The 22563-nt window shown below is 34.5% G+C and overlaps 1 protein-coding gene across 1 annotated transcript; it reads left to right on the forward strand.

The window, feature by feature from the left end:
* Window positions 1-20041: 20041 nt before the first annotated feature.
* On the forward strand, window positions 20042-21241 carry LOC139849207 (uncharacterized). The gene has a single exon (XM_071838869.1). It carries the CDS (start codon window positions 20042-20044, stop codon window positions 21239-21241), a length of 1200 nt encoding a protein of 399 aa, XP_071694970.1.
* The last annotated feature ends 1322 nt before the right edge of the window (window positions 21242-22563 follow it).

Consider the following 22563-nt stretch of genomic DNA (forward strand, 5'->3'; position numbering starts at 1 on the left):
AAAACAAAATCACAAAACTAGTAGCATAGCAATACAATTCATTTTAAAACCCTAACTCGCAAATCGGACAAAATAACGACTAGTTACATAGACAATCGCGACCAATTGAGCAATAGAACATCTAATTCATCATAATAGCAATAAAAATCAGATTTATAAACTTAGGGTTAGCAATTATACCTTTCTAGCAAAATCAATGCACGTTACTAGACGTAAAATGAAGCAAGGTACAACTTTGAAGCACAAGACTTGTTCTAATTTTGAGTTTTGAGTGGTGATGGTGATGATGGATGTCGACGGCCAAGGAGGGAGGGAGAGAGCCAAAAAGTCGACTAGGTTTTGTGATAATGAGAAGCCAGTAATCTAATTCTACTAGTTATATTTTTTTAGGGCCTAATTAAATCCCATAAACAACCACTTAAGCCCAAAGTAAGTCCATAAAGGGGGTATTGGATGGGGTTCGGCCGAATGGCCCATCTGGAGTGTTTTTGGACTCTTTTTGCTTACTAGTGTACGTGCAGTGGTCCGTTTTGAGTGCTGTTAACCGTACCATGTTACCGGAAGGTTAACCAATCGTTAAAATGCAACCCACCTAGTTTAATTCATTAAATAAATAATAAATTAAATAAGTTTTTATCAAAACATGAAATAAGTTTTTCGGCTAATATAAATATTAATTATGTTAGTTCATCATGAAATCAAGTATGCATTTAATTCACTTAAATACATGAATCGAAAGTAAACACCGTTAAATACTTAACGGACAGTTAACAAAGCATAACGGAAATAGCTAGGGTATTACACTTAAGGAATGATTTTAGAACAACCTTTCTTTACAACTTTCGAACCTCATCCATGTGTTGAACCTCGACGCGCTTAATACTAAAACACACTTTTTCGTGTTGTTTTGATATCCTTTACACATCCAACAATCTCCCACTTGAAGGATGATCTAAACACAACCCATTTTATCAACCCATACCAGATCACCTGTCTCGACTTCATTGAACCTACCCATCTATACCGCCAAGAAAGCTACTTGGGATACGCACATTCCAGCTACTTAAGTTAGCAGCTTTCGATAAAGAGCACTTCAACTACACTAGCCAAAACATAATCAACTTCACCTGTCAATTGTGTTAAATACCCACAACAACTCTTGTTTACCCGATTATGGAACTCCATTTGAACACCGCCGAATAAACACACGGGACACGCTTCACTTCCACGCTATGGGAAGGAAGACTTTCGACACTCAAACACCTGAGTAATAATCTAATCTTCGTTGTTAGCTTGGGACATCTCTCGATTTCTGCGCCACCATTGATATGTGCGAGACTTCAAACACAGGATTTAAAAAAAACGAGACAAAACCGCCTCAACTTATCACTCTAGACATGCCCAACCCTGTTATCGATATGTCAATGATTACCCTCATACGCCAAACCACATCAACCAGATGCTAGTCCGCATATAACCCAAAAGTAATATCATATATTATGATGTCGAACGAGGTGTATATAAAATAGTTATTATTTTACTAGGGAAATACTATTAAATACGATACAATTTTACACAAGATATTTATTTATTTATAGAATGGATATACTTAAACCTGGCTACAACACTTATAGGCAGTGTACCTAATCGTACAGTAGTGTAGTTTTTAGTAAGTCCGGTTCGTTCCACAGGGAAATCTTTAAACAAAGCTCAACGCTATATTAGTTAACTTTTATAAAAATACAAATATATATATAGGTAATATTATTATTATAAAGGGGGGTTTTTTTTACCGTTTAATGACCGGTTTGTCGATTTTAAAACTTTAGTCGCAGTTAAAACCTAATGTAAAATATAAAATAAATACAAGACTTTAAATTAAAGCGTAAAGTAAATAACGATAATGAAATTGCGAATAATAAAAATGCGATAAAATTAAATTGCGATAATTAAAAAGTACGATAATTAAAAGTGCGATAAAATAAAATAAATAAAAGTGCGATAATTAGAAGTGCAATTAAATATAAAATAAAGGAAATTAAATATGAAATAAAAGAATTATGCTTATTTAAACTTCCGTAATCATGATGTTTGACGTGTTGATTTTAGTTTTATGCCCATGGGTTAATTGTCCTTTGTCCTGGATTATTCAATATGTCCGTCTGGTTTTTGTCCATAACAGTCCATCAGTCATAAATATAAATTGCAAGTGTCCTTGTCAAATTATTATTATACCCGAAGATAAATATTCCAACTAATTGGGGATTCGAATTGTAACAAGGTTTTAATACTTTGTTTAATGAATACACCAGGTTATCGACTGCGTGTAAACCAAGGTTTTACTACTTTGTTAACAATTACACCAATTACCCTTGAATGTAATTTCACCCCTGTTTTAATTATTCTAGTGGCTATTAATCCATTCCCGTGTCCGGTTAAATGAACGATTATTCGTACATATAAATACCCTGCCCATCGTGTCCGATCGAGTGTATATGGTAATTTATAGGGACGCCCAATTGTAAATCTTTATATTAACATTAACAAACTTTCATTTAGTTAAACAAATATAAAGCCCATTAATAGCCCATAGTCTAGTTTCCACAAGTGTCGTTCTTTTGTCCAAACCCCAATTATGGTACAAAGCCCAATTACCCAATTTTAGTAATTAGCCCAACATCATGATTACTTCGTTTTAAATAAGCATAATAATAACTTAGCTACGAGACATTAATATAAAAAGGTTGAACATAACTTACAATGATTAAAATTAGCGTAGCGTTACACGGACAGAATTTCGACTTACACCCTTACAACATTCGCTAACATACCTTTATTATTAGAATTAAAATTAAAATATAAATTATAAATATAAATATATATTACTTCGTATGAATGAGAAGAAAAAATGATTTGTGTTAAATTCGATCAGAATTCGGTTGGCTTTATAGCCAGAAGTGAAATTTGGGGCTCCGCGACTCGCGGCAAAATGGCCTTAAAACTCCGCGAGTCGCGGAGAGGTATTTTCATTTCACACCCTTGGAGTTTCTGGCTGCCGACGGTTTTAATAATATATATATATTATATATATAATTAATATAATTAATTATATATTATATTATATTTATATACATAGTTAACTTGTAATTTTTAGTCCGTTGCGTCGAGCGTTAAGAGTTGACTCTGGTCTCGGTTCCGGATTTTCGAACGTCCTCGCGTACAATTTAATATCTTGTACTTTGCGTTTTGAATCTTGTACTCTTGTGATTTCGAGACGTTTCTTATCAATAATTGGAACCTTTTTGATTGTCTTTTGTACTTTTGAGCTTTTTGGTCGTTTGCGTCTTCAACTCGTCGAATCTGTCTTTTGTCTTCACCTTTTATTATTTAAACGAATATCTCTTGTAAATAGAACAATTGCAACTAAAAGCTTGTCTTTCTTGAGGAATAATGCTATGAAATATATGTTCGTTTTTAGCATTATCAAATATTCCCACACTTGAGCGTTGCTTGTCCTCAAGCAATATCGTCTTGAAATACTAGAATCACTTCTTTATTCTTCACACTTTGTACATCAGTGATTTCTATATGGCGGTATAAACAATGGTAGTAACGATATGGTTTACAGTCCCACATGACTATAAAAATTTAGATCCATTAAGGAAATTGGATCTTTATGAAAACATTTGATCTTTTGAAAATTAAATCTAGTTTTTACCCTAGATAAGTTTTCCGGAATAACCCTTTACCGGTGTTTGCAAAATATTTTTGTGGGTTTGGTGGGTTTCAGATTTGAAAATTTTAGCTCAAAACTTGCGGTTTTGTGTCACCCACTTGCTAACCTTGTATTTGGAAAGCAACACGTCCAGTTTACTTGTTCCGTATATTACCTTTCGGCAAACTACCGTCCGGTTGTAAAGGAAAGCGTTGAACAAGCAACTGTTAAGGCAATGTCCCGTGACATGCTTTTGATTATGGTCTATAACGTGTCGGACGCAATTACTATTCTTGGTAGGAGCAATAGTAAAGCTCACCCTTATAATTTGTCGGTCTGGCACGAGGTCCTGTTTTTGACCATGCTATGCAACCACCGTTCTTACGGTTGACACCCGATTTAGTTCAGGTGACCTAATGAATTCCAGGTGAATTCCTAGGATTTTACGTTCAATGGTAATGAACGCATTGAAAATAGGGTTTTCAGAAAACAAATCGGTTTATAATTTTGATCAAAATATTTTCTCGTTTAAGCTCGAGTTTAGATATCATTGAATTCCATGAGTTTGTAATTCTCAATCTTTAAGGTCAATCTCTAGGATTGAGTAATATCAGTCTTAAAAGCTGATTTTTAATTTTTAAGGAGATTATCCTTTCTGGGGATCTGATTCATTAGTCTTATCCAGCTAATTTGCACGGTGCCTCCCCATTGTACGAGATAAATCCTTCTCATGGTTAGGATAAATCTGACCACTTGGCGACCCTGTTTTATGCTGAGGTCCGTGGATTTCCTGCTGATTTTAGTGATGACTTTTCTAGATTTTTCGTCAACCTACAGCTGGTCTGGACGACAACTTCATGACCTAAATCAAGAAGCGCGTGTCTTTTTCGGAAGACTTTACTTCCTTTTAATGATGGAATTGATTCATCGTGTAGATCCATCTCTTCTTTTCTTTCATTGGGTAAAACAGTTTAGTTTAGTTCAAAGCAAAAGTATTTTCAGTTATTTGTTACAAATATATGTGGCATATGTTTAAAATAACTTGGTAAATTTTCCCACACTTGGCTTTTTATTTTTCTTTTTATCGTCCTCTATTCCATTTTAAATGAATTTTAACATTTTAGTTTGTTTCTCAATTTATGTCCTTTCCGAGGTAACAATAATTTCGGTGTTAAAACCTAGTTTTATCGTTCATAAATATGTATAAACATGATTTGAATTCATTTAATTAAAAATTTTGAAAAATTTTACTAGAATTGGGTAGTCAGTATATAAGACTAGGGTTGTTCTTTTTTATCAGAGAGCACTAGATTCTAATACAACTACTGCTTTACTAGTATTTTTAATGGTAACCAAGTGTTTATAAAAATTTTTAAAAATCCGAAAGAATTTAACCCCTTCCCACACTTAAGATCTTGCAATGCCCTCATTTGCAAGAAATCAGTAACAATTTAAATTTAAAATTCAAAATTAATATTAAAAATTCACACCAAACTCAAAATTTAAAATGCATAAAATTAAAATTTCATATTTTAAAAATTAAAAATTCACACCAAACTTAATTTAAAAATTCATAAATTCATATCAAACTTATATTAATTTTTCAAATATTTACAATTTTAAATATATTGTTTTTACAAAGTTTACAATATTAATTTAAGATTTAAATATTAATTTTAAAAACATGGTAAAAAAAATAAAATTAAAAATCTTTTTGTCTTTTTATCCCACTTTAATCAATCAAATATTATCAAAAATATGCGCCCCTCTTTTCGGTAAAGTAATTTCGGTTCCAAGACCTAATTTAACTCATGACGAATTTTTGAAATATTTTGGGTTGATTGATTAAAGATATTTATACCTTAAGAATAAACGTTAAATTTCGCAGTGATGTAATAAATTTTTGAAGGATATCAATAATTTCGGTCGCCAAACCTAATTTTATTTAATACCAATTTAATACTTTTTAGCGAACAAATTAGCGTTTATTATCAAAAGGTTAAAAATAAAAAATAAAAACTGTACAGACATACCTGTGAAATAGATTTCTTAGTTATATGATCTATTATATTCATAAGATAGTCGGTTTAATTGGTCTTCCATGGCTGCATAGGCGTAACCTCGAGCATTCATTGTCTTTTCTTCTAAACATATGAACGGTCCGTCTCTGCATAAAGTAACAAATTCGGTATTTGAATAGGTTTGATTATTTGAACATTTACCTCCATGTGACCATTTTCCGCATTTGTGACATTTTTCTAGGTGTCGTGCTCTTCTTTTCGCTGCGGATTTTGATTTTCCTTTACCAAATTGTAACTTATTATCTTCGCATCTGGATCCTTTTCTAACTCCGTCCATTCTTTCTCTGATTACTGATACTAATTCACTCGGTAGTATGTCATTATTTCTTTTAGTGATCAAAGCGTGTAGCATTAGACCATGGTTTAGTTCACAGGCAGTCTTCATTTCGTAAAAACCTAAAAAATAAAAATTCAGAATGGGGGGAGAAGACTAGTTCTTTAGGGTCTGCTAGGGAAAGACCATACGTGTTCCATTTTCGAAAACTACACGAAAACAGACAATCTAACTCTAACAGAAATACATATTATCCTTTAAAGATTTGATTCTCCCCACACTTAGTTAGCTGTGGTATCGAAATTGTGATTAACTTCGTTGTCGACTTTCATCGGACCATGTATGTAATGTTTAACTCTGTGACCATTAACTTTAAATTCAATCCCATTTGAATTTATCAATTCTATCGTTCCGTATGGGAAAACTCTTTTGACTATGAATGGTCCAGACCATCTTGATTTCAATTTTCCAGGAAATAGCTTGAATCGTGAATTGAAAAGAAGAACTCTGTCTCCTTCTTTAAATTCTTTTGAACTTCTGATTCTTTTATCATGCCATTTCTTTGTTCTTTCTTTATAGATTAACGAATTATCGTATGCTTCATGTCTTAATTCTTCTAATTCGTTTAGTTGACTTAATCGTAGACGTCCAGCTTCATGTAAATCAAGATTACATGTCTTCAAAGCCCAAAATGCTTTGTGTTCAATTTCTACTGGAAGATGACATGCTTTTCCATACACAAGTCTAAAAGGTGTGGTTCCAATTGGAGTTTTGTAGGCTGTTCTAAAAGCCCAGAGTGCATCCTCCAATTTAATGGACCATTCCTTCGGATTTGATCCTACGGTTTTCTCAAGAATACGTTTTAAAGCTCGGTTTGTATTTTCAACTTGTCCACTTGTTTGTGGATGATATGCGGTGGAGATTTTATGAGTTACTCCATATCTTTTAAGAACTTTCTCAAGTTGATTATTACAGAAATGAGTACCCCGATCACTTATTAAAGCTTTCGGTGTTCCAAACCTTGCAAAAAGACGTTTTAAAAAGTTGACTACAACTCGTGCATCGTTAGTTGGGAGAGCTTGTGCTTCCGCCCATTTAGATACATAATCAATGGCTACGAGTATATATAGATTATTATGAGATTTTGGAAATGGACCCATAAAGTCAATACCCCAAATGTCAAATACTTCACATACTTGGATGACATTTTGTGGCATTTCATCGCGTTGACTTATTTTTCCGGCCCTTTGACATGCATCACAAGATTTGCAAAGAAGGTGCGCGTCTTTGTAAATTGTAGGCCAATAGAATCCAGCTTCATAAACTTTTCTTGCTGTTAGTTGAGGCCCATAATGCCCTCCTGTTGGTCCTGTGTGACAATGGTTTAAAATTTTACTAGCTTCATCTCCAAATACGCATCGGCGTATTATTCCATCGGGACAACTTTTAAACAGATGTGGATCTTCCCAGAAATAGTGTTTTATATCACTGAAGAATTTCTTTCGTCTTTGGTACGATAATCCTTTTTCAAGGAATCCACAAACTAAGTAGTTTGCATAGTCTGCAAACCATGGGATTTCTTTATAATCTATCTTCAATAGATATTCATCAGGAAAGTTGTCTTGTATGGCCGATTCATTCAGAACTTCTAATTCGGGATTTTCAAGACGAGAAAGATGATCAGCGGCGAGATTTTCTGCTCCTCTTTTATCTCGGATTTCAATATCAAACTCTTGTAAGAGTAAGATCCAACGGATTAATCTTGGTTTAGCATCTTGTTTTGAAAATAGGTATTTAAGAGCAGAATGGTCGGTATAGACCACCGTTTTTGCTAGAACTAGATATGATCGGAATTTGTCAAAAGCAAAGACAATAGCAAGGAGTTCTTTTTCAGTAGTTGTATAGTTCGTTTGTGCTCCTTGTAATGTCTTACTAGCATAATATATAGGTTGAAATCGTTTTTCAATCCTTTGTCCTAAAACGGCTCCCATTGCAAAATCACTTGCATCGCACATTAGTTCAAATGGTAGATTCCAATTTGGTGTTATCATGATCGGTGCATTAGTGAGTTTTTCTTTAAGAATATTAAAAGATTTGATACATTCATCTGAAAAGATGAATGGCGCATCCTTTTCTAGGAGTTTATTCATAGGAGTGGCAATTTTAGAAAAATCTTTTATGAAACGTCGGTAAAAACCAGCATGCCCTAGAAAACTCCTAACTCCTCTAACATTGGTGGGATGTGGAAGTTTAGCAATTACATCTACTTTAGCTCTATCCACTTCAATTCCTTCTTTTGAAATTTTATGTCCAAGAACGATGCCTTCTTTAACCATAAAATGGCATTTCTCCCAATTAAGTACTAGATTTGATTTTTCGCATCTAATTAGCATTCGTTCCAGATTAACTAGACATGATTTAAATGTATCACCGAAGACTGAAAAGTCATCCATGAATACTTCCATGCATTCTTCTATCATGTCGTGAAAAATCGCCATCATACACCTTTGAAAGGTTGCAGGGGCGTTGCAAAGTCCAAATGGCATTCTTTTGTAAGCAAAAGTACCATAAGGGCACGTGAATGTGGTTTTCTCTTGATCTTCGGGTGCTATTGGAATTTGAAAATATCCGGAAAATCCATCTAGAAAACAATAGTAACTATTTCCGGCTAATCTTTCCAACATTTGATCTATGAAAGGTAAGGGAAAGTGATCTTTTCTGGTGGCGTCATTTAATTTTCTATAATCAATACATACACGCCATCCTGTTACAGTCCTAGTAGGAATAAGCTCATTTTTCTCATTTGTGATAACAGTCATGCCACCCTTCTTAGGCACGCATTGAACTGGGCTTACCCATGGACTATCAGAGATTGGATATATCAAACCTGCATCTAGCAGTTTAATAATCTCTTTCTTAACTACATCTTGCATATTAGGATTTAGTCTTCGTTGGCGTTGCACATACGTTTTATGACCTTCTTCCATAAGGATTTTATGTGTGCAATACGAAGGACTTATTCCTTTAATATCATGAATTTTCCATGCAATGGCTGGTTTATGAGCTTTCAACACAGAAATGAGTTGTGATTTCTCATTTTCAGTAAGAGAAGACGATATTATTACAGGTAATTCAGATTCACCATGTAAATAAGCGTATTCCAAATGGTTTGGAAGTGGCTTTAACTCTAATTTCGGAGGTTCTTCTATCGATGATTTATATCGATATCTGTCTTCTTCTTTTAGCATTTGAATTTCTTCTGTTGTTGGTTCATATCCATTAGCTATAAGTGTAGCTAACATTTCAGCTTCATCAATTGGTTCATTACCTTCTCCTAAAGAACATTCTCCCGTTCCTTGTAATTCTGGAAATTCTTCTAATAATTCTGCATGTGCATCTATAGTTTGAATATAATAACATGTATCATCTGCAGATTGTGGTTGTTGCATTGCTCTATCAACTGAAAAGGTAACACTCTCATCCTCTATACTTAGGGTCAGTTTCTTACCGAACACGTCTATCATTGCTTTAGCCGTGTTTAAGAATGGTCTTCCTAATATGAGAGGAACTTGAGAATCTTCTTCCATGTCCAAAACAACAAAATCTACTGGAAATACTAAAGTACCAACTTTAACTAGCATGTTCTCCATTATCCCTCTAGGATATTTTATTGATCTATCGGCTAGTTGTATGCTTATTCTTGTTGGTTTCAATTCTCCAAGGTCTAGTTTAGCGTATAGTGAATACGGCATAAGATTTATACTAGCACCTAAGTCTGCCAATGCTTCTATTGAACTAAGACTACCCAGAAAACATGGAATTGTGAAACTTCCTGGATCAGATAGTTTTTCTGGTATCTTATTCAACAGCACTGCTGAACAATTTGCATTCATAGTAACAGCCGAGAGTTCTTCCATTTTCTTTCTATTCGTGATTAGATCTTTCAAGAATTTAGCATACCTTGGCATTCCTGAAATTACATCAATGAAAGGAAGATTTACATTTATCTGTTTAAACATATCCAAGAATTTGGATTGCTCGGCTTCAAGTTTTTCTTTCTTCATTTTACTCGGATAAGGAAGTGGTGGTTGGTATGGTTTAACATAAGGTTTATCCTTAACTGTGTTATCTTCATTAACCTTTTCAACTACCGGTTCTTTTTCCTTATCTTGATCAGGTTGTGGTTCTTGTGGAGTAGGAATAGTTTCATCAGAAGTTACAGGTATTTCAGGTGGTTTAAGTGTTGTACCACTTCTTGTGGTAATAGCTTTAGCTGTTTCATTCCGGGGGTTAGCGTTTGTATCACTTGGTAGACTTCCCGGTTTTCTTTCACCTATTAACCTTGCTAGGTTACTTACTTCTTGTTCCAGATTTTGAATAGAAGCTTGTTGATTTCTAAATGCTTGAGCATTTTGTTCATTGGTTTGTTTCTGAGATGTGAAAAACTGCGTTTGAGTTTCAACTAGCTTCGTCATCATATCTTCTAAATTTGGCTTTTTATCATCGGTTTGTTGTGGTGGTTTGTTTTGAAAATTAGGTCTTTGCTGATTATAAGTATTATTGGATATTTGTTGATTGCTAGGACCTTGTTGGTTATTGTATGGAATATTTCGGTTATAATTCTGGTTTTGATTGTAAATCGGTCTTGGCGGTTGATAATTATTCTGATAATTATTTCCAGGCCTTTGGTTTATGTATGAAATATTCTCTCTTTGTTCCATTGTTAATTCAATACTGAGACAATCTTTTGTCAAATGTGGTCCTCCACACTGCTCACAACTAATTCGTATTGAGTGAATATCCTTAGTCATCTTTTCCATTCGTCTCTCCACAGCATCTATCTTTGCGGAAATGGAATCTAAGTCATGGCTAGAATCGGCTCTAGCTGCTTTAGATGATCTAATGATGTCTTTTTCTTGGTGCCACTCATGTGAGTGGGAAGCAGTGTTATCAATAATTTTGTAAGCATCAGTTTCGGTTTTCTTCATAATAGAACCACCAGCTGCTATATCTATGTCTTTTCTTGTAGTGATGTCGCATCCTCGGTAGAATATTTGTACTATTTGACAGGTGTCTAAACCATGTTGCGGACATCCTCTTAACAACTTTCCATATCTAGTCCACGCCTCATATAGAGTTTCATTTGGCTTCTGTGTGAACGTAACAATTTCTGCTTGAAGTCTTACGGCTTTAGATGCAGGAAAAAATTGTTTAAGAAATTTGTCAATTAAAACGTCCCATGTATCGATCGCCCCTTCAGGTAACGATTCCAACCAATCTTTGGCTTCTCCCTTTAAAGTCCAGGGAAATAACATGAGATATATCTGTTCATCCTCCACTTCTCGGATTTTAAATAGTGTGCAGATTCTATTAAAGGTACGTAGATGTTCATTTGGATCTTCCTTCGGCGCACCACTAAATTGGCATTGATTAGTCACCATGTGTAGAATTTGTCCTTTGATTTCATAATCTGGCGCATTAATGTCTGGATGAGTAATTGCGTGACCTTGGCCAGTGCGTTTAGCTCTCATTCGGTCTTCCATACTTAAAGGTTCCAGATTCTCCATAATTGAATTTGTTGACTCGGTATCACTAGATGGTTCTGATTTAATAGTTCGTTCCTCAACAATCTCTGTTTGAATGATTGGTGGTTCCGGAGGAAAGTTTAATGGTTCAGGATCTATGAACCGTTCCTGAATATTTTCTGGATTCTCAATTGTGAGGTTTGTTTCAAAAACTGGATTATCGGAAATTTGAACTGAAGTACTTGGTTGACTGGATGACGATTCTAAAGAAAAATCAACGGCGGTTATATTTGTTAAACGATGTCTTGATCGAGTTACAGGTGGTGAACGTACAAAAGGTGATGAACGTCTTGCTCGGTGCATTCACAGAATATCCTATTAGTTTTTAAAAGGAAAGAAAAATTATAATAAGTTATCCAATCAATAGACTTTTCTGATTTTGCCCACGTTTCGAATAGCCAAAAGATGCAGCAGAGGGGCAGGATTCGTTTGGTCTCAATATAATTGAGGACTGTTTGGCTCCAATAACCCGGTCCACGTACAAATCCAACTATTACTACGAACCAGAAAATTTTGATGTCTATCAATTTAACCACTTAAAATAAATTTTCGTAATTTTAAGAAATTTAGATAAGAAGTAGAATAAAATTCTAAGTCCTAAAAACTAGAATAGCGAGAAATAAGAGAGAAAAAGATTGCGCGTCGAAAAATGTCGAAAAAGAAAAAAATGGTTGAAAAATAAAAGGTGACGGAAAAATAAAAGAAACTTATCAAAACTTAAAAATACTTAACTAATTTAACCTTATTACTACAACTAACTTAAAATTATAATCGCAAATTGAAATTACTAATTGGAATGATAATTGATACATAGTAAAAGGTCTAAAAATATTAAAGCTTACAGGAAAAACTAAATCCCAAATGGAAATAACTTAAAAAGAAACTAAAACTTAAAAAGGCGTCGTAAAATTCTAAAGCACCTAAATCTTAGTCTAAAGAAAAAGCACTTAAGGAATTCTACGGCAAAGCCTAAAAATCTAGGAGTAAAAATAACTATAGCAAAAACTAAGTTTAAAATTAATTATGAGCTAAAAAATACAAAAGTTACGCTACAACGATTAAAAAGGTACAAAATATAAAAATATACAAAAAGTTGTAAAAATTACAATTTTTATAAAAATATTATTTTTATATTATTTATTTTACTAAACTATTAATTTTACAATTTAATAAAAACTTATTAAAACTAAATACATATATAAAGTAAAAAGTAAAAATAAAACTAAAATTAATAATAATAATAATAATTAAGTAATTAATAATAATAATAATAAATTAAAACCCGTGATTAGGGTTTTGTCTGTGTGTCAGAGGGCCTCCGCGAGTTGCGGTGAATAAAGAGGAAAACCCCGCGAGTCGCGGGGTTCAGAAAAACAGTTGACAGGTTTCACTTTTTACGCGTTTTTCTTTATTATTTTTTTTTTATTTTCTTTTTTTCTGTTTTTAGTTTAAATAAACGATTTTTAATAAAATTTATATTTTTATAAATTAAAATAAAGATAAAGAAACTTATAAAACTTAAATATTTAACAAAATCCTAAAAATACTTATATTTTTGTTTTTCTTTTTATATTTTTCAATAATTAAAACGTATTTTTACAAAAACGAATTTTAATAAAATTAAACTAAAAAAAAATCTTTTTTTTTTTTTTTTTTTATATATTAGCGTTGCGCTTCCGGCTTTTAAGATAGATCCCCGGCAGCGGCGCCAAAAATACTTGATGTCGAACGAGGTGTATATAAAATAGTTATTATTTTACTAGGGAAATACTATTAAATACGATACAATTTTACACAAGATATTTATTTATTTATAGAATGGATATACTTAAACCTGGCTACAACACTTATAGGCAGTGTACCTAATCGTACAGTAGTGTAGTTTTTAGTAAGTCCGGTTCGTTCCACAGGGAAATCTTTAAACAAAGCTCAACGCTATATTAGTTAACTTTTATAAAAATACAAATATATATATAGGTAATATTATTATTATAAAGGGGGGTTTTTTTTACCGTTTAATGACCGGTTTGTCGATTTTAAAACTTTAGTCGCAGTTAAAACCTAATGTAAAATATAAAATAAATACAAGACTTTAAATTAAAGCGTAAAGTAAATAACGATAATGAAATTGCGAATAATAAAAATGCGATAAAATTAAATTGCGATAATTAAAAAGTACGATAATTAAAAGTGCGATAAAATAAAATAAATAAAAGTGCGATAATTAGAAGTGCAATTAAATATAAAATAAAGGAAATTAAATATGAAATAAAAGAATTATGCTTATTTAAACTTCCGTAATCATGATGTTTGACGTGTTGATTTTAGTTTTATGCCCATGGGTTAATTGTCCTTTGTCCTGGATTATTCAATATGTCCGTCTGGTTTTTGTCCATAACAGTCCATCAGTCATAAATATAAATTGCAAGTGTCCTTGTCAAATTATTATTATACCCGAAGATAAATATTCCAACTAATTGGGGATTCGAATTGTAACAAGGTTTTAATACTTTGTTTAATGAATACACCAGGTTATCGACTGCGTGTAAACCAAGGTTTTACTACTTTGTTAACAATTACACCAATTACCCTTGAATGTAATTTCACCCCTGTTTTAATTATTCTAGTGGCTATTAATCCATTCCCGTGTCCGGTTAAATGAACGATTATTCGTACATATAAATACCCTGCCCATCGTGTCCGATCGAGTGTATATGGTAATTTATAGGGACGCCCAATTGTAAATCTTTATATTAACATTAACAAACTTTCATTTAGTTAAACAAATATAAAGCCCATTAATAGCCCATAGTCTAGTTTCCACAAGTGTCGTTCTTTTGTCCAAACCCCAATTATGGTACAAAGCCCAATTACCCAATTTTAGTAATTAGCCCAACATCATGATTACTTCGTTTTAAATAAGCATAATAATAACTTAGCTACGAGACATTAATATAAAAAGGTTGAACATAACTTACAATGATTAAAATTAGCGTAGCGTTACACGGACAGAATTTCGACTTACACCCTTACAACATTCGCTAACATACCTTTATTATTAGAATTAAAATTAAAATATAAATTATAAATATAAATATATATTACTTCGTATGAATGAGAAGAAAAAATGATTTGTGTTAAATTCGATCAGAATTCGGTTGGCTTTATAGCCAGAAGTGAAATTTGGGGCTCCGCGACTCGCGGCAAAATGGCCTTAAAACTCCGCGAGTCGCGGAGAGGTATTTTCATTTCACACCCTTGGAGTTTCTGGCTGCCGACGGTTTTAATAATATATATATATTATATATATAATTAATATAATTAATTATATATTATATTATATTTATATACATAGTTAACTTGTAATTTTTAGTCCGTTGCGTCGAGCGTTAAGAGTTGACTCTGGTCCCGGTTCCGGATTTTCGAACGTCCTCGCGTACAATTTAATATCTTGTACTTTGCGTTTTGAATCTTGTACTCTTGTGATTTCGAGACGTTTCTTATCAATAATTGGAACTTTTTTGATTGTCTTTTGTACTTTTGAGCTTTTTGGTCGTTTGCGTCTTCAACTCGTCGAATCTGTCTTTTGTCTTCACCTTTTATTATTTAAACGAATATCTCTTGTAAATAGAACAATTGCAACTAAAAGCTTGTCTTTCTTGAGGAATAATGCTATGAAATATATGTTCGTTTTTAGCATTATCATATTACTTTATTTAAAAAAAATTTGACGAATAATAATTTTTATCTTCTGTAACTAACTAGTTTTCGAACCCTCGCTTCGCGCCGGAGGTTCGGTTTTCAATGTATTTTATTGCATTTAGTTTGTAAAATTATTTCGTGGCTAACGATGATGTCGTTGAAGCACAACTCGAGTCGAATTAAAAGGTATAATCCGTGAAAGATTTAAATGCTATTTTAAATTAACAATATATGTGCATCTCCGCGTTTTGCTATGAAATTGTTGACTTTTAAAAATTTAACGCAAAATCAACGTGTATGAAAAGTACCCCAAATATTTAGCGTTTTTTAAAAAGCGTCCGATTTGCGTATAGTTAGTGACATTGTGTTCCTAACATTATTTCGAGTTTAACGATGGTGTCGGAAAAATTTAACTCGTTATGAGCGAGAAGATATGACCCATTGAATATTTCGGTGAAGTTTATTTAAGATTATTTATGAAAACGGTTATTTGACACTTTACCCCCTTGTTTGAGGGCTGATTTGAATTTGTGAAAAAAGGTGTGGGGGGCTTTGTTTGTGTAATGAAATTTAGTTAAAAGTAAAAATAAAAAATAAAAAAGTGAAAGGACGAAAATGCCTTTAGTTACTATTCGTAACTTTTTTCTATTAGATAATATGGTAATGTATAGCAAAACCACCAACAATGTTAGATGAGACTTTGACTTTTCAATTATTATGACAAGATGTTGGTTATTCACAAATAGAACCGATTTAGAAAACAAAATTGACGGCTCCAATTTTATTCTCCTTTTTCGTTTTTGCGGCAGCACCACACACAACCTTTTAGTGTTTTTTATAGGGTTATGCATGGTACAGGACCGGACCAAACTAACTCAGTTTGGTTTTGTCCCTAGACCCGTTTTATAGCAAAAAGTTGGACCGAGAACCGTACCATATAATATCGGTTCGGTTCGGTTCTAGAAGATTCGGTTCGGTTCCATGAAAAGAACCGTCCCGTCTTATACCAAACTACTCGGTTCGGTTTCGTCCCGAGCCCCGTTTTATAGCAAAGCGTTGGACCAAGAACCGTACCATATAATATCGGTTCGGTTCGATTCTAGAAGATTCGGTTCGGTTCGGCATGCTTGGTTAAAAAGAAAGGAATGGGAAAGGGAATGACAAAGGGAATATTATAGGAATGGAATGGGTATACTCATTACTTTTGATTGTGCTTGGTTTAAGAAATTACACTGTTAAATGGAAGAAGAAAAAAAAACGTCACTATTAAAATGTTTATATTGAATTCTATATACTAGTACTTTAGACATATACAATCCATTTTTATTTATTTCAAACTTAAAGAAAAAATTTACTAACAATTTTAATATTTAATATCGGAAGAATAAATTCATAGAAAAAAATTATTATATTGACTTAGTATTTAATAAAGTCATTAAAATAGAAATTCAAATCATGATTTTTACGAATCCGATCGTTTCATACAAAAATGTAGCTTAGTATATGGTATTGTTTTATTTCTCTGAGCCAAATGCGGCGATGGAATATAAAAATATAGAAGAAAAGAATAAGTGAAAATAAATTACAATTATTAGAATTAACTGGAAATGATTAATTTGGTTTAGTAATACTAGAAGGTGAAAAAACAAAAGTTACATGGTATAATGATTCCCATAACCCTCAAATTAGTGGGTAATGGTCCATTACCATCATACTATATAATGATTAATTACTTTATGCTCAACCAAGCTACTTCATTGATTATGATTACTGTTCCTTACCTTCCAAAACCTTCTATTATACAAAATCAATTTTTAAGAAAATGCTATACAAGATTTATAAACCTTTTTCATATATAATATGATGTGAATGTGAATTATACAACTTTTTTCAACTCTAAATTATTTAATCGTATTGGTCTGTATTTTATTTGATCTCTACAAGTGTTTCATATCATATTATTCACACGAACTATGTGTGAGAGAGTGAGAGAGAGAAACAGGTTCAATGGAGCGGTTGGCGGCAATAGGAGGGGCACGGCAGCGGCGGATGGAAGCAGCAATGGAAACAACTACGGGTACAACAACAACGCGAAGGTAAATTGTCGGAAAATCACATATTTTCTCTTCTTTAACTTTCCAATAACCTGGGTGGTGGAAGATCTATGGCGGCTCTTCAAAAAATATGGAGCGATAGCAGAAATCTATATGGCTCGTAGAAACCTGCCAAATGGACAGAAATTTGGTTTTGTTCGATATGAAAAAGTTGCAAATCCGGAAAGATTGGCAGAGCGATTGAGAAACATCAAGTTCAATGACGATTCATATCTTCGGGCTTACGTTGCAAGAAGTGAAAAAGGAAACACCGGTATTCTAGACCAAAGAAATCCCAGATTGGAGAACCAATGCAATCACACTTCCAAACGATACGAATATGTTTACGATGGGAGAAGATTCAACGATGTTACTACTAATTCAAACCGATTCCAAAATCATAATCAAATCCCTCCCTTCCCACCTCTGCCCCCCATACCGGATCGACATAACCCTAATCACTTCCTTCCCCTCAACCCTACCCCTAATCGCCACAAACACCAACAAACTAACGCCTTTGCAAACCAACAGCATAACCAACATAACCAACAACATTACCATCACCACCAACACCAACCACTCAATCTTAATCAGCAAATGCCAAATAAACATCCTGAACCCTCACCTTTTCCCTCTACAAAACCCAAACCGACCAATGTTAATCACATCCCCCAACAGCACCACAAAACACCTACCCAAAACAAAACCGCACAAACCACACATAAACAAACAAACACTAGTTGGCAACCAAAACAATACAACCCACATAACATCCCACAACCTCTAAACCCCCAGGTCCAAGCAAACTTAGAAACTTACAATAAAGCCTTTGCTGGTAGAACGATTGAATTAGATGATGAAAATGGTTGCGAAGAAAATTTGAAGAATGCCCTTACGAGTAATGTCCCAAATCTAGACCTCCTTGAACAAATTCATTGCTTATGTGAAGAGGAAGGACTCAACAAGTTTATAATCAAATATTTGGGGGGTCTAGACATCATGATTATATTGGATTCAGAGGCCTGTATGGAAAATATTCTAGCAAATGAAGACCACAATATTCGTAAATGGATCCAAAACATCCGTAAATGGGACATCAATCTCATCAATCCGGGTAGACTATCGTGGATAAGCATTTATGGAGTCCCGGTATCATGTTGGTGCGAAATGACTTTCAAGAAAATAGCTTCGTGGTGGGGAATGGTACTCAACACCAGGAATTGCACCATAACTCAACAAAACCAAAACCTTATAGCAGGAAAGGTACTGATAAAAGTTAGAGGATCGAATCCCATTGAAGAATCTTTAGGGCTCAAATATAGATCAACAATTCATTATATCCGTGCAACTGAAGAGCTCAGAAATAATGTCGAATTAGATATTGAAAGCGACGATGAAGATGCTTCGTTTGATGATTGGGCCTCGGATGGAAATTCCCAAAACGATTTTAACTCCGACGATGAATCGGTGCCGGAAACCGAAATCCCAGATGAAAAGTCTAAATCAAAGGTGGAAGAAGAAACGTCAAAGTGCATGGGAACAAACAGAAACTTTTCTGGCGGTAATGATGTTCACGACTCCCAAAATCAACAGATTAATGATGATGGCTCTATTGGAAATCCCCCATCTCATGAGGTAAACCTAATAAATTCACTGGCACAATCTCCCAATACCCATGACCAAACCATGTCGGACCGGCCCAAAAACAGAACACCAATAGAAACAAGCCCAACTCCCTTTTTAAACCCAACATAAAAAATAATCATAGCGATCCCAACAACAAAATCCACCCCTAACCCAACTAATCCTTTTCCAAACCCCCTAGCCTAATCACCAAATCACCCTGTAAAAGATCCAACTACCGAAAGAACCCCAATTACCCCAATCACATTCACAACCAACCTTGCACAAGAAAATAAACCGATACCCAAACCAAAAGATGCTCAAAACACCCCTACAAACAAACCTATGACTGCAAACCACACCCTCTCTCAAACAGAAACCCTCTCCCCTCCACTTTCGATGCAAGGTAAAAACACATCTCAAATCCTTACCCCAAACTCTAGCCCCATTCGGATCGCTAACCTATTTGATACTCCTCCATCGGCTACACCTCAAATTCCCTTAAACCAAAATCCCAATATCCCACTGCAACTAAAAACCTCTACACAAATGTACACTAAACCAACCCGTCACCCTAACCATAACCAAGTAGTCTCTAACCAGACTCGTCAAATGCCACCAAACTTACCACGTCACCCCAGCCAGAACCAAACCGACACTAACCAAACCCTACCATCTCATCACCATAGCCAGATTCTAAAACCTACATCAAAAACCAAGTCAAAGAAAAAAACACCCAACACCGTTTGTAGCCTCAAAACCACCTCAAAAATCCTCAGATTCAAAAGTTTAGCAAGGAATAAACCTATCTCAAGCAGACCCACATCCACTTCTTCTAAAGAAAAGTCGAATGAATCGTCAGACAGTGTGGGTCTGAATGAATTTGGAAATAAGTTAGGGTTACGTTAGGGTTTTTACCCCCAATGACATACCCATCTTATTGTCTCTCAGTTTTATATAGTTTCCCAATGAAGATAATATCAATCAATATACGAGGTTTCGGGAAAGATGATAATTCGGAAAGTAAGGTAGGGTGGTTTAGGAGATTACGCTTAAGTGAACGTCCAGAAGTTGTGTTGATACAAGAAAGTAAATGCAATCGAGTAGATGACAAATGGATTGAGTTTATATGGGGTTCATCAAATGTCCGTTATCTACAAAAAGAAAAGGTAGGTCAATCGGGAGGTATGTTACTATTGTGGGATCCCAATATTGTCGACGTAATTGATGCTGTAGAAGGACAATTTTTCCTGGCAATCCGAGGCAAATGGCAAGGAAAAATAAATGATACGATAGTGGTAAACGTCTATGGGCCGCATAAAGATGACGAAAACAAAAAGTTCTGGGACAGCTTGCAAGGTTTGATGTCATTTGATAATGATGAATGGGTGATAGGTGGTGACTTTATTGAAGTTAGATCGCAAGATGAACGACAAAATTCTATTTTCATAGAACGTAGAGCAAAGCTTTTCAACAATTTCATAGAACAAAGTCATCTCATCGAAGTTCCACTTTTAGGCAAGAAATTCACAAAAATTAGCGACGATGGAAAAAAATTTAGTAAATTGGATCGGTTTCTTGTCTCCAAAGCTTTTATCAATACATGGGGTGATGTTTCAACCATAACCTTAGATCAAAAATCCCTTGATCACTACCCTCTAATGCTACGGGACAGTAACCAAAACTTTGGTCCCAAGCCATTCAAGATTTTTAACATCCGGCTCGAAATTAAAGAGGTTGAACAAATTATCATCGAGGCTTGGAATCTAAACGTCTTCGGTTCAAGGCCTGACTGCATCTTTAGAAACAAACTAAAAAATGTTAAAGAAGCACTCAGGAAGTTGAGTAAATTTAAATATGGTCCTTTAGATATTGAATTGGACAAATGGAAAAGGGCTACGGATGAGTTTGAATCTAAAGCAGAAGCAGGTATGATCTCGGATTTGGAAAGAATTGAATGGCTTCAGGCCCGTGCAATGAGACTAAAAAAGGAAAAAGAAAAAGCCTCCATGTTAAGGCAAAAGGCCCGACTTAGGTGGGCGGCAGAGGGAGATGACAACACATCTTTTTTCCATTCCATGATCCCAAGGAACAACAATAAGTTGAGCATCAGAGGGTTGCACATAAATGGCACGTGGGTCGAATCACCAGATGCAATTAAGGATTAGATTCTTGGACACTTTGCAAAATTATTCGAACAGACAAATACCAGCAACCCTGACTTCGGTTCCATTGAGCACCTTAACTTTTCGAAACTAAACCACGAAGATCAACAAATGTTGGAAGCTCCTTTTTGTGAGTTGGAAATCTGGGACTCAATAAATAGTTGTGATTCGGACAAGGCTCCTGGACCCGATGGTTTCAACATTGGTTTCTATAAAAATTCTTTTGGTTGATTAAAGAAGATTTGAAGAAAGCGATCGAATGGTTCTGGCATAATGGTCAAATTTTGAATGGATGCAATGCATCCTTCTTCACCCTAATTCCAAAGACACCTAATCCAACAAACCTCGGGAAATATAGACCGATTAGCCTCATCGGAAGTTACTACAAAATCATCGCAAAGTTGCTCGCTAATCGAATTCAAAGAATCATTCATAAAATCATTGGGCCCGAGCAAAGTGCGTTCATTAAAGGTAGATACATCCTTGATGGCATTCTTATAGCAAATGAAACCGTTGATGAGCTAAAATTCCAAAAGAATAAAGGTCTAATTTTCAAAACGGACTTCCAAAAAGCTTTTGATAGTATAAGATGAGATTTCCTCCTTACTATGATGAAGTACATGGGGTTTGGAGAGAGATGGTTATCTTGGATTTCAGCGTGCTTGAGTTCGGCATCAATCTCTATACTTGTAAACGGGTCGCTTACAAAAGAGTTTAAGATGCAAAGAGGTGTTCGTCAAGGTGATCCCATGTCTCCATATCTATTCATAATGGCAGTTGAAGGTCTAAATTTGCTAGTGAAACATGCGATAAACAATAAGCTCTTCAAAGGATTGGAAATTGGTCTAGATAAAGTAATGCTCTCCCACCTACAATATGCCGACGACACCATTTTCTTTGGCGAATGAAATAGAAGATTTGCGGGTAATCTCATTAAACTCCTCGATTGTTTTGAAATCTTTTCGGGCTTGAAAGTGAACCTATCAAAAATTTGCTTATATGGTGTTGGTGTAAGAAAAGAGCTTGTCGAAAACATGGCAAATTATATGGGATGCCATGTGGGTACCTTTCCTTTCACCTATCTAGGAATCCCAATTGGTCAGAGAATGAAAAATACTAAGGATTGGGAAAAGATCATTGAAAAGTTCCAAAAAAGGCTTTCGGATTGGAAAGCGAAATCGTTGTCTTTCGGGGGCCGACTCACTCTCATCAAATCCGTAATTAGTAGTCTTCCATTATACGCTTTCTCCCTATTCCGTGCGCCATCCTGTGTCCTCAACTTGCTCGAAGGTATGAGACGTAACGTTTTTTGGGGAGGGACGGGT

This window comes from Rutidosis leptorrhynchoides, chromosome 5 (assembly GCF_046630445.1).
Source record: "Rutidosis leptorrhynchoides isolate AG116_Rl617_1_P2 chromosome 5, CSIRO_AGI_Rlap_v1, whole genome shotgun sequence".
NCBI lineage: Eukaryota > Viridiplantae > Streptophyta > Magnoliopsida > Asterales > Asteraceae > Rutidosis > Rutidosis leptorrhynchoides.